General features: G+C 36.8%; 1 protein-coding gene across 7 annotated transcripts; it reads left to right on the top strand.

The window, feature by feature from the left end:
• Positions 1-5,459: 5,459 nt before the first annotated feature.
• LOC131334143 (homeobox protein knotted-1-like 3) lies at positions 5,460-13,017 on the top strand. Of its 7 annotated transcripts, none has more exons than XR_009202063.1 (7): positions 5,460-6,278; positions 9,869-9,989; positions 11,089-11,282; positions 11,359-11,490; positions 11,866-12,026; positions 12,110-12,329; positions 12,719-13,017. XR_009202063.1 is itself a non-coding variant. In XM_058369021.1 (6 exons), exons 1-6 carry the CDS (start codon positions 5,658-5,660, stop codon positions 12,144-12,146), a joined length of 1,263 nt encoding a protein of 420 aa, XP_058225004.1. In that variant the 5' UTR covers positions 5,460-5,657; the 3' UTR covers positions 12,147-12,520. The 7 variants fall into 7 exon arrangements, 5 of the variants coding, with proteins under 5 accessions (XP_058225004.1, XP_058225003.1, XP_058225005.1 ...); XR_009202062.1 differs by having other exon boundaries at positions 12,110-12,340; XM_058369021.1 differs by lacking the exon at positions 12,719-13,017 and having other exon boundaries at positions 11,869-12,026; positions 12,110-12,520.
• Positions 13,018-13,316: the final 299 nt, after the last annotated feature.

The raw sequence follows: 13,316 nt of genomic DNA, 5'->3' as shown, positions 1-13,316 counted from the left end.
ACACACACGTCCAAGTTTTCAAATATAAATGTAGGTACTATTAGATACCATATAATCCTTCAAGATTTTCAAGTATCAAATAAAATATATAGCCAAGATTTTCTCATTACAATAATTCAAGAAGTACTAGTACTTATATATTTATTAGTGTACTTAGAAATCTAGGAAATTAGATATTCACATATCTTTAATGCATATAAACACATGGAAAAATCTAAGAAGTGATTTATTTAATAAACCTTAGTACTAGTTAGTAAGACTAACTTATTATCCAATGGATAATATTTTCCCTTACATTTTTTGACCAATGGATAAAAGAAATAATGTAATATATACTTGAATAATATTTAAAATAACCAAATGTCCTTTAGGCATGTGTATATAAGTCTATATACAACTATATATGAATACTTTATCAAATCTAGCACAAAATATCTTTGATAGAAAATCTAGGTTTCCTATTATCCAATGGATAAAAGTTTCCCTAACTTTTATTATCCAATGGGTAAAGGTTCATCTATGGTTAGGAAATTGTAACTAGATGAATTGGTAGTTTGGTTCTTCCAACTAATCGGTTGAAAACTAATTTTACTTGCCACGTAGGATTTCTAGTCAAGAAATATAATTTAAGATTTTGTTTTATACACTAGGAAAATATACAAGTTTCTACAAGTACACTTATCTTTTGAAAATGACTAGATTGTCCGGTGCAAAGAAATATAATTTTATAAGTCTCAAATCTAGTTATGACGGATTATTAAAGTTAAAAAGGAATTTTAAAGGAAATCCAAGTAATTAAAATTTAAATATTTAAAGAAATTTTTATTTACCAAAAAAAAAATCAGGATCGTTACAGTACCGATATTATGTACTAAATGATAATGCACAGATCTTGCATGTATCGCCCACCTTGGATCCCACACAGATTATCCAAGCTATTAATTTTGTAGAAAATCATTTTTCATGTGCCTTTAGAATTATTCAGAAATTAGTTCAATTCAATATGCGTAAAAGCTTAATCGATTTTGCCAAAGGCTTGTTAGGAATTTTAGACTCGGAATTCTAAACCAAATATTGGTGTATAGATCAAGAACTTACGGATATTCAATTGAGTTGATTTCTCACGATGGCAGAGTAAGAATTATGTTTTACAAAATGAACAGCTTGGATCATCTGTATGAGATTCGACTTGAGCACCACACACAGGATACATGCATTATCCTTTCTGTAACTATATTATTCTATTGTAAAGGAGAGCAATCATTAACGACGTGACGAGCAATTGTCAAAGAAGAGCCTAATTCTGGCTGTTACAAGCATATACGTGGCTTTTAATTAATGGATGTAATAAAACATTCCTTCATCATCATATTCCACACAATCAAAACTCTATAGAACGATATATCTAATTGATATTCTATATTTCTCATATTTTATATTTCATGATTTAAGACTATATAACACAGCGGAATTCACAAGAAACTAGTTAGCGTACTAGTCTAAATGAGATAAACAATTCGTAACCACAAGCAAACCTTGCACATAAGAACGATAGAGAGAAACTCTGCAATATTATTGATAACAATTGAATAGATTATGACCCTTTTATAAAACCCTAGCCCTAGAAATTCTACTGAAAAAAAAATCTTAAATAATGCAAAAACAAACGGCATTAAAGAATTTCTAATTAATTAAAATAAAATTCTAATTCTTGTATACCAAGAATCTTAATAAAGATGGAAATTAAAATCAAACCAAATGCGAAAAGGTAATAATTCTAACCTAAACGAAAATATTTCTAGTAAAAATCTTATTCTAAAACAATAAAAATAAAATATAAAAACTCTCCAATCTTGTCCTACATCACTATATTAGTGTTGGGATTAATATTCTTTGCATGAAATTCATGAAATTAAGAATTTCATGCAAATATTTTAAATTAGCATGAAAATATTCACAAGAAGTTCTTTAATTTACTCTATTTACTTATAAGAATAATGGCACGACTTTTTGAAAATATAATACCTTCGTCTGAATTCACTTTCCCATCTTGAAAATTTAATGTTTTTAAGGCAATCCAATCATCGCCCATACAAATAATCGCCTCTTCGTATTACGTCAAGCATGACGATCGTCAAGTGCCACGCTGTCAAGCAACACATGATCGAGCCACATGGCCAGACCAAACAACTCGGCATTGATGTTTCCCCAACCCAGCCATGCGCGATCTCCCAAGATTCGACTCGAGGCCTCGTTAGGACCGGACATGCTATTAGACGATTCGTATCGATTTGAGCCGGTTCGTAGTAATAAAATAATTCGTGCTAACCGAAATATTAGTTCATGCCGATTAATGATTCACATATAATCATTATGTGAATCATTATGAGATTGCATTAGCTATTACATACCAAAAATGCTACAAACACAACGTACGGACACACAACCAGTTACACAACGTGCTGACATCAGCATGATGCCAGAAAAACGACGTCGTTTCACTAAGAAGGAAAAAAGACCCTGCTTCCTCCATTTCTTCTCTTTCCCATCTGTCTTCGACAAATCATCAAACACCTTCGAGACAAAAATTACCCTTCCCACCGATTCATCTCAAGATTTACAGCAATCCCAAAATCCCTTTTGCCTTCGTTCTCTGTACTAAAGGTATGTGTTTGTGTGTGATTTTTGTGGGTTTGTTTGGATTCGGGTGAGATCTATGTGGTTTGGATATAAATTTGTGGGTTTTATGGCAGGGACGAAGGAGTAGAGAGAGAGAGGGAGTTAAACCGATGGCGCTTAAGGTAGATCACGACTACACTATTTGTTCAAGAGCGTGCTGATCGGGAATAGTGGGGTTGGGAAATCCAACATTTTCTGTAATGAGTTCTGCTTGGAGTCCAAATCCACTCTCGGAGTTGAGTTTGCTACCAGAACTCTTCAGGTGAACTCTCTACACTCTGTGATTCGCCGGTGGTGGTGGGAAGTGGAATCGTGGTTGCCAACGCCGGTGGTGGTGGGGGAGCCCCCCTCTCTCTCCCTCGCCTCTGTATTTTGATTGTGAAAGTGGGGAGGGGATGGGGAAGGGGAAAATCGGCGACATTTTGCTCGTGTTTTTATTTTTTTATTTTTAAGTGAAACGACGTCGTTTCTGCTGACGTCAGCACGTTGTGTAACTGGTTGTGTGTCCGTACGTTGTGTTTGTAGCATTTTTGATTACATAATGTGAAGGAAATCGCAGTGCACTTGTCACGATTATGTAAACATGAATCAAGAAATCGAGATGAGTGATTTTGGCACTTCCCAAATTGACAATCATCCTCCAAAAGGAGGGTGCAAAAATCAATTTGGAGAGTGTGGTTATCAATTTGAAGAGTGGCAAAATCAATTCCCATAATCGAGCGAATAAACTCATAGTCAGTGGTGAAATTTACCATCATAAATAGCCGCAAGCAGTTTTACCTAGAGGTGTCAAAGGGTGGGTTTGGGTCAAATTGGGTTAGTTGTAAGTGGATTGGGTCTCTAATGGATCATTGACCCATTTAAAACTCATTAATTATGAGATCAATTACATATACCCGACCCGACCCAGCTACTTAAAACCAAACTCGACACGCCCATTAACCCAATTTTACGTATATATTAAAATTTTAAAATGACTAAAATACCCATGTACACTGAAATAATCATATTACACCTATACATTTAAATGACTAAAATACCCATGTACACTAAAATTACCATATCATCCCTATATACTAGAATGACCAAATTAAACATAAAGTCTACCGCCGCTCTGTTTCACCGCTCTCTCCATTGCTTCCAATCTCCGGACTTTAAAAGACTCTTCTAGGGGTAGAAGAGATTTTTCAAAATTTGTACCATTGATTGCCGAGACGGATGTGAGATTGAGTGCTACGGTGGGGGGAGCGACACTGTAGGGAAAAAAAAATCAACTTTTTTTACTTAAAAGTGGTTATTTTTCAAAATATTTGAGTCAAAGTAAAAAAAAAATACTTTTACGAGACGAATCAAATAGTCAGAAAATTTGGTGTAAAATGAACAAATGCAAAAAAAAATTAAATAAAGATAAAATGTACTAAAAGAAAAAGTTGTTAGCGTAATGGGGTCTAATGACTTATGATCCAAATATTTATAGTTTGGATAAATATTTTATTTTATTTTATCTAGTTTGGATAAGGATTTGAAGAACCTTTTTTTAGTATTGAACAAAGAGTTAGCAGCTATTAACTTTGAAATTTAAATCCTTTGAAATCACTGCTATTTTTCCAAAGGATTTCACTGCTTTAGAAATGGGTTTGTTTTATGGGGATGGTGTGCTTTTGAAATGGGTTAGAGAGAGAGAGAGCGGGGGGGGGGGGGGGGGGGGGGGGGGGGGGGGGCAACTCAGAAGAGAGAGTGAGAGAGAGAGAGAATTTGGTTCAAGATTTTTTTGTTTACGGAAAATGACGGCCCAATACGTGTTTTAATAATTAATTCCTGCTAATGATATTTTCAGCATTAACGAATGTTTTTAGCATGTCCTTGACGGGTATTAATTATCAAAACACGTCATTAGCCGTCACGAGAGAGGTACGGAGTCGTTCTACTGTTTTTTGTTAGTGGGTTATGTGCATGCCTTGTTAGGTCATTTAAGTTGATTCAATTGATGCTCAATTGAGACTCATTAATAGATGGGTTGAGATCCATTCTAATCCAACTTATAAATGAATTAGATTGGATCTATTTTTTAGTTTGTGGATTTGAGTTTGTTAATAAATTTGAGTTCAATTTATCACCTCTAGTTTTACCTACCTGAAAAGCCGCTTCGCTTTCCGTTAATGAGAACTGAGTAGGTGCATATCAAAGTTAAGCCAGTACGTATATTATCCGAATTACAAACTGCATTTCATTCTCTCTTTCCCTGTAGAAACCACTAGTCAAAATCCAAATGAGTATCACGATTTTAAAACACAATTCTGAATACATCTACATCTACAGCTGTTTGATACATGTGAGTCCACAATTATCGAACGGATCTTAACACGGTTGTGCCCAGATTGTGTTTGAATCCAAATCAACTCTCTCTAAAGTACTCTTTACACTCTGTACCATAAATGAGATCGAATCATAGACGAGGCTTGTACATGAACTTTCTATTCTACGTCCTGTCTATACTAGTCCCATGAATAATACTATCTCATCTCTTCTTATAATTCTTAAAACCATCTCAACCCCAACGAATTTGTTCCTTTCTAAGATTTCACGTTTGAAATTTTTCAGGTATTATTAACTTCATTGAGACCAATTTATACGGAGCTTTGATCTGGCTTTGATTGGCCTCCCCGCAAGTGGACGGTAAAATTGGACCCCCAATTAATCAAGGTGCGGAGCGGGACATCTGAATTATGGAAAACAAAACTATCACTCTGTTGCAGCGCAAATACCAGTCCGAATATAACTCTCTCTCTCTCTCTCTCTCTCTCTCTCTCGTTGTTGATGTTTATATATTCTCTCTACATATAGTCTCCTTCCTAAGGTCTCTCTCTCTCCAGTGTTTGGCTGAACACTGGAGGTATATACATATATACTCTGTTTCTACACTCCATACAGGACAGACTACACGAACAAAGTATTCTGGTGAGAGGATTTTTATCAAAATGGCGTTTCCCAACCATCTGTCTCAAGAAATAACGCTCGAGCATTTCTCCCAACAAATCGCTCAATCTTCTCCGGACAGTACCGGAAAAACGCCCGAACACCACCACCACCACCACCACCCGCCTCAGCAACCACCGACGAGGCTCAACATCGCCAGTCTCCGCCAGCCGAGCCACTACGATCTGCAAACCAACTCCGGTTCGACCACCACGATGGCATCAAACCAGTGGCTCTCGAGAGCAATCCTCCAGCGGAGCATTAGCAACGTGTCGAACGATTCGATGATGTCGGCCGATATAAACGTCGATAACGATGATAACAGAGTAGTTGGAAGCAAACAGGTGGAGAACAACGGAGGAGCAGGAGTAGGAGGAGGTGGTGGTGGTGGAGTGGTAAATTGGGAGAATGCGAGGGAGAAATCGGTAATTTTAACGCATCCGCTGTACGAGCAGTTGTTATCGGCGCATGTGGGGTGCTTGAGGATAGCGACGCCGGTGGATCAACTGGCGAGGATAGACGCGCAGCTGGCTCAGTCGCAGCACGTGGTGGCTAAGTATTCGTTTCAGCTGGGTCATGGGAATGTTGGCGGCCAGGATGATAAGGAGCTCGATCAGTTCATGGTAAGCTTCGCTCTGCTCTCTGTTATAGTTGTTGCTCGGCAGGGCTGGCCCCAACTTTTCGGTGCCCTTAAGCAAACTTAAAAATGGGATTTTTTTTTATTGGATTACTATATAAAGGGAATCCAAATAGGAGGCCCCTTAAAATTTGTAAATTTTCGGGAGCAGTCGCATTTCAAACTATAGCTCAAGGCCAGTTCTGTAACCTCCGTTGCTCGTAGCTTCTTCCAGCACTTAATTGAGTAAACTTTTCTGGCTTGATAACAAACACTCCGATAAACTTAAATTTGAATTAAACTTGGCATAGTCGCAGAGTAAAATCTAGCCTCTAAAATCTTAGTAATTTTTTTTTTGAATATCTTGAGTGAAAATTTAAATAAAACTCAATTTGATGTGGATTTGAGTAAAGTGAGTTTAGGAGGTTTTTTTTTTTTAAACTCAAATCTTGGCTTTGAACTTAAAAAAAGGGCAAGGGCTGGAGTCTTGGAGATGCTCTTATATCAATTTGTTTTCTTTGAGTGTTGTTTTGGAATTTTTTTCCTAGATGGTATGAATTGAGTTTTATCATTTGAATTTCATGCAAAGTTCGAAGCTCTGAACTGCATTTTTTACCAAATGTTTTATCATATTTGTTTGGTTTTATTATTTTGTTTTTTGTTTTTTTGCTCGGTATATTGTGTTTTATGTTTAGACTAGGCTATGTTATTCATTTTTTTCTAATTAGTCTATGATTTTTTATTATGCAAGTTTCCTAGTTGGTTTATGTTTTTTAGTCACCATGTCTTGTAGCTTATGTAAATGCGTGCTAGGATTATATTTTTTGCTACAATCAATGATACATCAATGAAAGCTATTGTCTGCACATGAGCAAAGATTTAACAACCCTAGTTTTGATTCAAAAAGGTAAGAACTTAATCCATTCACAAACAAGCTTTGATGATCAACATGAGAAAATATTGAATAACCTAGGTCATAAGATAAGATCAACCCATAATCATGACCAAGCCCAAGGAGGCTACCCCTCCATGGGAATCGAAATCAAGAAGAAAAGAGAAAGAGAACACAAAACATGAAGATAATTAAGAAATTAAACTAGAACATTGACCGAAAAGAAGAGTACTTAAATGGTTCTTGAAAAAAATTCCAAGAGAAAATGAAAAACTAAGCTCAATCTATGGAGGATTGAGAGCTAAACCTAAGAGAGGGAGGTAGAGAGAGAAAGTAAAAGGGGAGATAACCTAGCAAAATGGGGTTAGAACCTATTTATACCTCTACAAAACGTGTTACAAAAGTCCAACATATCTAAGTTAAACTGCAGTTGGGTACAAAAATAACCAGAATTTTGGAGCTAGGTACTGGTACCATGGTTTTGGCTGGCATCGGCAACTGCTTCAGCACTTTAGCCACTGGACAATTAGTACCGGTAACATGATTTTGGCCGGTACCGGTAGTGTTCTGGGCCAGTTTTCCTTCTAGTTTCAAGTCACAGCTTCTAGCTGACCACAGCTCCCAGCAACTTTTAATGGATCCAATGACATTGCCAAAAAAATCAAGATTCCAATCATATCAAAATGTTGACCCCCGCTTTTAGTGGAAAATAGAAAACTCGGCCAGGCTTTGTTCGGTTCACCGTTTAGTTTTAGTTTAGTTTTCAATCATTACCATATTTCTTTCTCCAATCATTACCCTATTTTTTCAATTATTACTTTCTCATCTCTCTCCAATCATTACCTCTATCTTCAATCATTACTCTATTTCTCTCTCCACCCACTACAAAAACTAAACTCCCAACCAAACACAACCGCATGCATATTTTTCTTTAGAATTAATGGCTTGAAATATGATCTTGCTCTTCATATAAAACCGTGCAAAATTGCAATTGCTCTTAGAAAAATCCAAGTATCAATTACCGCCATTTTTATTTTCCATAAATTGATACTTTTTTGAAAAGTCATTTTTCCATGTTTAGCTAGATTTTAAGAGGCCGACAAAGTCTTTCTTGGTTCTTCGGGCTCTCGGGTACTTGGACACACTTGGTAGCCATCTATGGCAACAAAAGACGCCTTATTCCACCGTTCAACCTATAACGTCAAAAACACAAACTCATTCAAATAAAACTGATCAATTGTGCGCATGAGTGTGACAAAAATGGGAGAGATAAACCCCCTTTATTTACACTATTGAGGGCTAATCAGTAAAATGTGCTCTATTTGTCATGTAGTGTAGCACATTCTACCAATGTAATGGTAACACCTCACATGGTACTTAAAATGTGGTACTTAGACATAGGCACCATAGCATTGCTGGTTTTATTATTGTGTTTTCTGTGTAAACTAAACCATGTTATTCATGTTTCTTAGTTAGTCTATGATTCTTTATTATACATTCGCGTGGTGCATGTAACAACAACTGAAAAGAAAGATACATACTACCCAAAATAATGGATGGACTTTTGGAACTTAAAAGTGTGCGTTTAACCGTCGCTCTTCACATCATCTTATTGTTCTAGTTTTTCTTCTTCTTCTTTGTCTGTAATTAAGAATCTAAGTCACACCACAATAAATCCCGTATCATCGAATTGAGAAAGCGTTGAAGTTGATTTCTTAAGATGGTGATAAAATTGTTGCATTAAAATGTCAACTGAAAGACATTTCTGGCAACAAATTAGCAACCAGGGTCTTTCATATCATTCGGTGTTCTCTGGATCTATGCTGGCCACGTCCCTATTCAGAGGATCATCAAACCAATATCATTCCACAAAAGAAGTTGGAGATTGAAAGCAATATAAGTACACCTTAGCGACTCATCAGCTAAAATACCTTGTCTCTCCTATAACCATTCGGGCTGTGAATTCTTTCATAAGTGAGAAAAAACGACAAGAAGAAAGTTATGAATCTAAACCATTGTGTTATGAATGTGAGATTGCATACTTGTTCAAGAACGGTCCTAAGGAATTTGTACATACATCTCCCTGCAATAATCGTCTTACTAAAATTACCTACGATCAAGTAGTAGATTGCCTTCCATAGGAGATACTAGGATATCCAGCTTCTGCTAACTTTTCATTCCTTGTTTAGTTCTACGTTGGGAATTGGGATGTTGATAAATTCAAAAGGACTGTAGGGATTAGTTTGAATTAAGTGTGTGCAAGCTGGCCCGAGACACCCTGCATTACCAAAAAACAAAAGGGGCTCTTCCGGATATTTAGTTTTTTTTTTTTTATATATCAAATTTTTGGATATTTTGTTGAAATGTTGAAATTTGTGAATCCTGTCATGTTAAATTCCCAAAGATTTGTGGCCTCGTACATCTATCTTCTTCATTCCTGCTGCTTGCGCTGTCAGAAAACACCAAGCATACTGCATACTCCATTTTGCACCAAATAAAAAATAACTGCATACTCCATTCACACAATGATTTGCCTATCGTTATACAAATCCTAGTTATATTGTCTTCTGGAGTATGCAATGCCCTAGGGCATTGAATAATATTTCAATTTGCTGAAATGTCACGCGTTTCAATAATATTCATAAAAGAAGGTTTTCGATAATGATCGATGTCTTAGATTTTATGTCACTTATCCTGTATCGTAGACGCATTATGTGCTGTTACTAAGTTCCTTTAAAGAACAACTACAACAACATGTACGTGTACATGCAATGGAAGCAGTGATGGCTTGCTGGGAGATTGAGCAATCTCTACAAAGCTTAACAGGTACATGTCCTTATTTTATGCTTTCTGGATTGGTTCATCTCTGGAAAAAGTTGCACTTCCCTTTCGTATAAATTATTCTTTACAGAGGTTTGTGTACTAAAAAACATTTCCATTTAGATTCTCGAGACTTCAAGTACTTTTTCAACAAGCCAAAATTTTCTGGCTGGCAATGATGATTATCTTACCGTTATTCTTGAATGTCTGAGACTTCTAGGCATTGGAGTTCCAATAACATCTCTCTACAATCTTTTCCTTTAATGTGTGTTTTAGTTGAAACGGGAATGGCTATTGACATGGTTTGTTACCGCTTTATTCTCAATTGAGCAGTAGGCCTTTGTAAATCTGGGAAATACTTGTGGGAAAACAGAAAATAAGACCAAAAATAGAAGAGGAGGTAAGTCTTTCCCTAGCAAATGATTAATGTGGTTTGGCTGGTGGCTCTCAGTATGGATGCCAATTCTTACCGACTATTACAACCATTTTCTTCTTCTCTTTCTACTTCAATAAATATTCGGCTAGTTCTCCCCTTCTTATTAACCATTAAAAGCTCTAATGTCAAACTAGAGGATGTAAACAAGAAACAAAATAACTACATTCATGTGTTTTAGTAGCGTGTGGATGTGAATTGAAGTAAGGTTTTATAACACCTTGGTAGATTTTTCCTTTTGAGGAAGAAGCAAACATCACAAAGAGATCAGGACTATTGGGAAGATCGACAACTTAAAAAATCAGCCCATATACACTTGGTATGGAGAACATTATTAATGGATTGTCAAATCTCACAACATTGTTTTGGCTTGGGTAAAGATCAAGTATTTTTGCTAAGCATATAGATCAAGAACTTATTACAGAGGGTATTCTTCTAACTCCTCTGGGCTCTGGTGGCTAGACTCTTTATAAGCAAATGACTATTACAAAAACAAAAAACTGCTGCTGAACAGTTGATTTCTGACTTTGCGTAATGCTTATATCACTCCACAGATAAGCATGGAGAAAAACTATGAGAAAAATGTCCTGTACTTAGTACATGAAGTGTTGCCATGTAAAAGTTTCTGCACTGGAGTGAATTATGTTTGTGTTTCCCATGCTATCTCAACAGGCGTTTCTCCTGGAGAAGGCACGGGAGCCACAATGTCTGACGACAATGATGACCAAATAGACAGTGACACCAACTTTTTTGATGGAAGTTTGGAAGGCCATGATAGTATGAATTACGGTCCTCTTGTCCCAACAGAGAGCGAGAGGTCCTTGATGGAGCGAGTAAGGCAAGAGCTGAAGCATGAACTCAAAGAGGTGAGATGCTAATTAGCTGCTTGTGAATGCTTTACTGTTTATATTACAGTGTCAACTAATATTTGGTCTTTCACAGGGTTACAAGGAGAAAATTGTGGATATAAGGGAGGAAATCCTGCGGAAGAGAAGGGCAGGGAAACTCCCAGGTGATACAACATCTGTCTTAAAGGCTTGGTGGCAAACACATGCAAAGTGGCCATACCCTACTGTGAGTTTTTTTTTATCGCTCCTTTAGGTTGCGCACTCATTTTCAATGAGATGTATTAATTGGTGCAGCGAGTTGCACATTTGTTAGGGCAAAGCTCTAAGGATAAACATGAAGCTTCAGTAAACCATGATAATCAATATTGTCTTGTGCTCAAAGTTAGGACTTGAGCGAATTCATTTGTTGTCAAGGCTGTGTTTGGGTCATGTACTTATCGAGAGTATATTGAGAGAAAGTTAAAGGTAAAAATAGGAAAATAAGGAAGTAAATAAACTAAATTTATTTGTTTCGATTACCTGTCCTTTTAATTCCATTGGCATTTCCCTCTATAAATCCGTCATCCAAACACAGCCCATGGGGCTGTCTTTTTCTGAGTAGCAGGGTTACTTGGTAACTTTTCAGGAGGAAGACAAAGCAAGATTGGTCCAGGAAACAGGCTTGCAATTGAAGCAGATAAACAACTGGTTTATTAATCAGAGGAAGAGGAATTGGCACAGCAATCCTTCCACTTCCACGGCCTTGAAGTGCAAGCGCAAAAGGTAATCCCATTGTAGCACACTTCCCCAGTTTCATCACTTTATATTCCTCAAGGATTTCAGCCAATCTTTTCTCAAAAACGAAGTAATGCAGGTGACAAGAGCAGTGATTGTTTCACATGAGTGAAGAAAAATTCCGGAGAAAGGACAATCAACAGTGGTCTCTCTCCAATCTCCATGCTTCCACTCCAGGGAAATCCAGCATTGGTCCATTTATATACTAACACATAAATAGGACAGTAAAATGTGAAGGGCTATCTTCGTTAATGAGGAAACAATAAAGAAAGGACTCATACCACTCTCCAGGTATATGTACTGTAAGTTATGCAATCTCATTGGGAAGTTAAATTTTGAAGTACCTTACGAAAACTGAGTTTGGAAGCGCCATATACTGGTGGTCCATATTTTTTTTTTCTTCACATTTTTATATATATGTAATAGCAATATTGATGGGGTGCAGGTGTTCAGTGCAATATTATCTTTTGTGGTTCCTTGAATAGAGTATAGTGATTATAAATTTGCAGTTTACTGATCAATAGCTAATTGTTATACCTGTTTTTATGAGATCTGTATTCTTCCTTTGTTACAACTTACAATCTTATTTTCATGCCTTTTTTACCTATTCCAATACTCTTGCTGTTTTATATGCAAATGTGGTGCCAAACTCTTATTTTCAGTTTGAAATATTGTTCTAGGTATCATGTCTGGTATGAGTAGATACGGTTGTGGTAGGACAGAGTGGGCGATATGCATGCTAGCAACAATTGATGATTATGATTATATTGGTAGCAGGGTGATGAAGAAGGTTTTTCACATGGCGGGGTGAAGGTCTCGGGCTTAGTCTTTGATGAATAAGTTGAAAGAGTACTTCATAGAATTTTAAACCTTGGGGTGTGGCTCTCCTGTGCACAAACTTGTGTGTTCTAATTTCAGTTTTTCCTTGGGGAACTGCGACTGAAAATCTAAGCATTAGGCCAGGAACATTTTTAGTTTGGGCATCTATATATGTCAAACTGTGTCATTCTGAAGGTCTGCATTCATGTCAACTGTTCAGGATGTTTGAATGGGCCTAGGATTTTTAAGTAGAAATTAATGACTGGTATTTTTATGTCAACGCATGGTGAGCCCTCGTCAAGAGTTTCAACTCCATCCAAGGGGTTTGGCCAAGTGGCATGAGACAACAACTAAAGGGCTTGTCTCCCACAAGGTCGCATGGTTGAATCACAAGAAGGCCAAACGTTTCAAACCTTGGGGCCACTAGAGGTTTGTCTGGACGTTAACTTCAAGGTCCCG

This window comes from Rhododendron vialii, chromosome 7a, assembly GCF_030253575.1.
Source record: "Rhododendron vialii isolate Sample 1 chromosome 7a, ASM3025357v1".
NCBI lineage: Eukaryota > Viridiplantae > Streptophyta > Magnoliopsida > Ericales > Ericaceae > Rhododendron > Rhododendron vialii.
Note: the sequence above shows the minus strand (reverse complement) of the source record. Positions and strands in the feature narration are given on the sequence as shown.

Excerpts from the sequence above, each read along its gene's own strand:
- LOC131334143 (XM_058369020.1), top strand. The coding sequence starts at position 5,658 with ATGGCGTTTCCCAACCATCTGTCTCAAGAAATAACGCTCGAGCATTTC. Across the intron at positions 6,279-9,868 it reads AGGAGCTCGATCAGTTCATG|ACGCATTATGTGCTGTTACT; the intron begins GTAAGCTTCGCT and ends CCTGTATCGTAG. Across the intron at positions 9,990-11,088 it reads ATCTCTACAAAGCTTAACAG|GCGTTTCTCCTGGAGAAGGC; the intron begins GTACATGTCCTT and ends CTATCTCAACAG.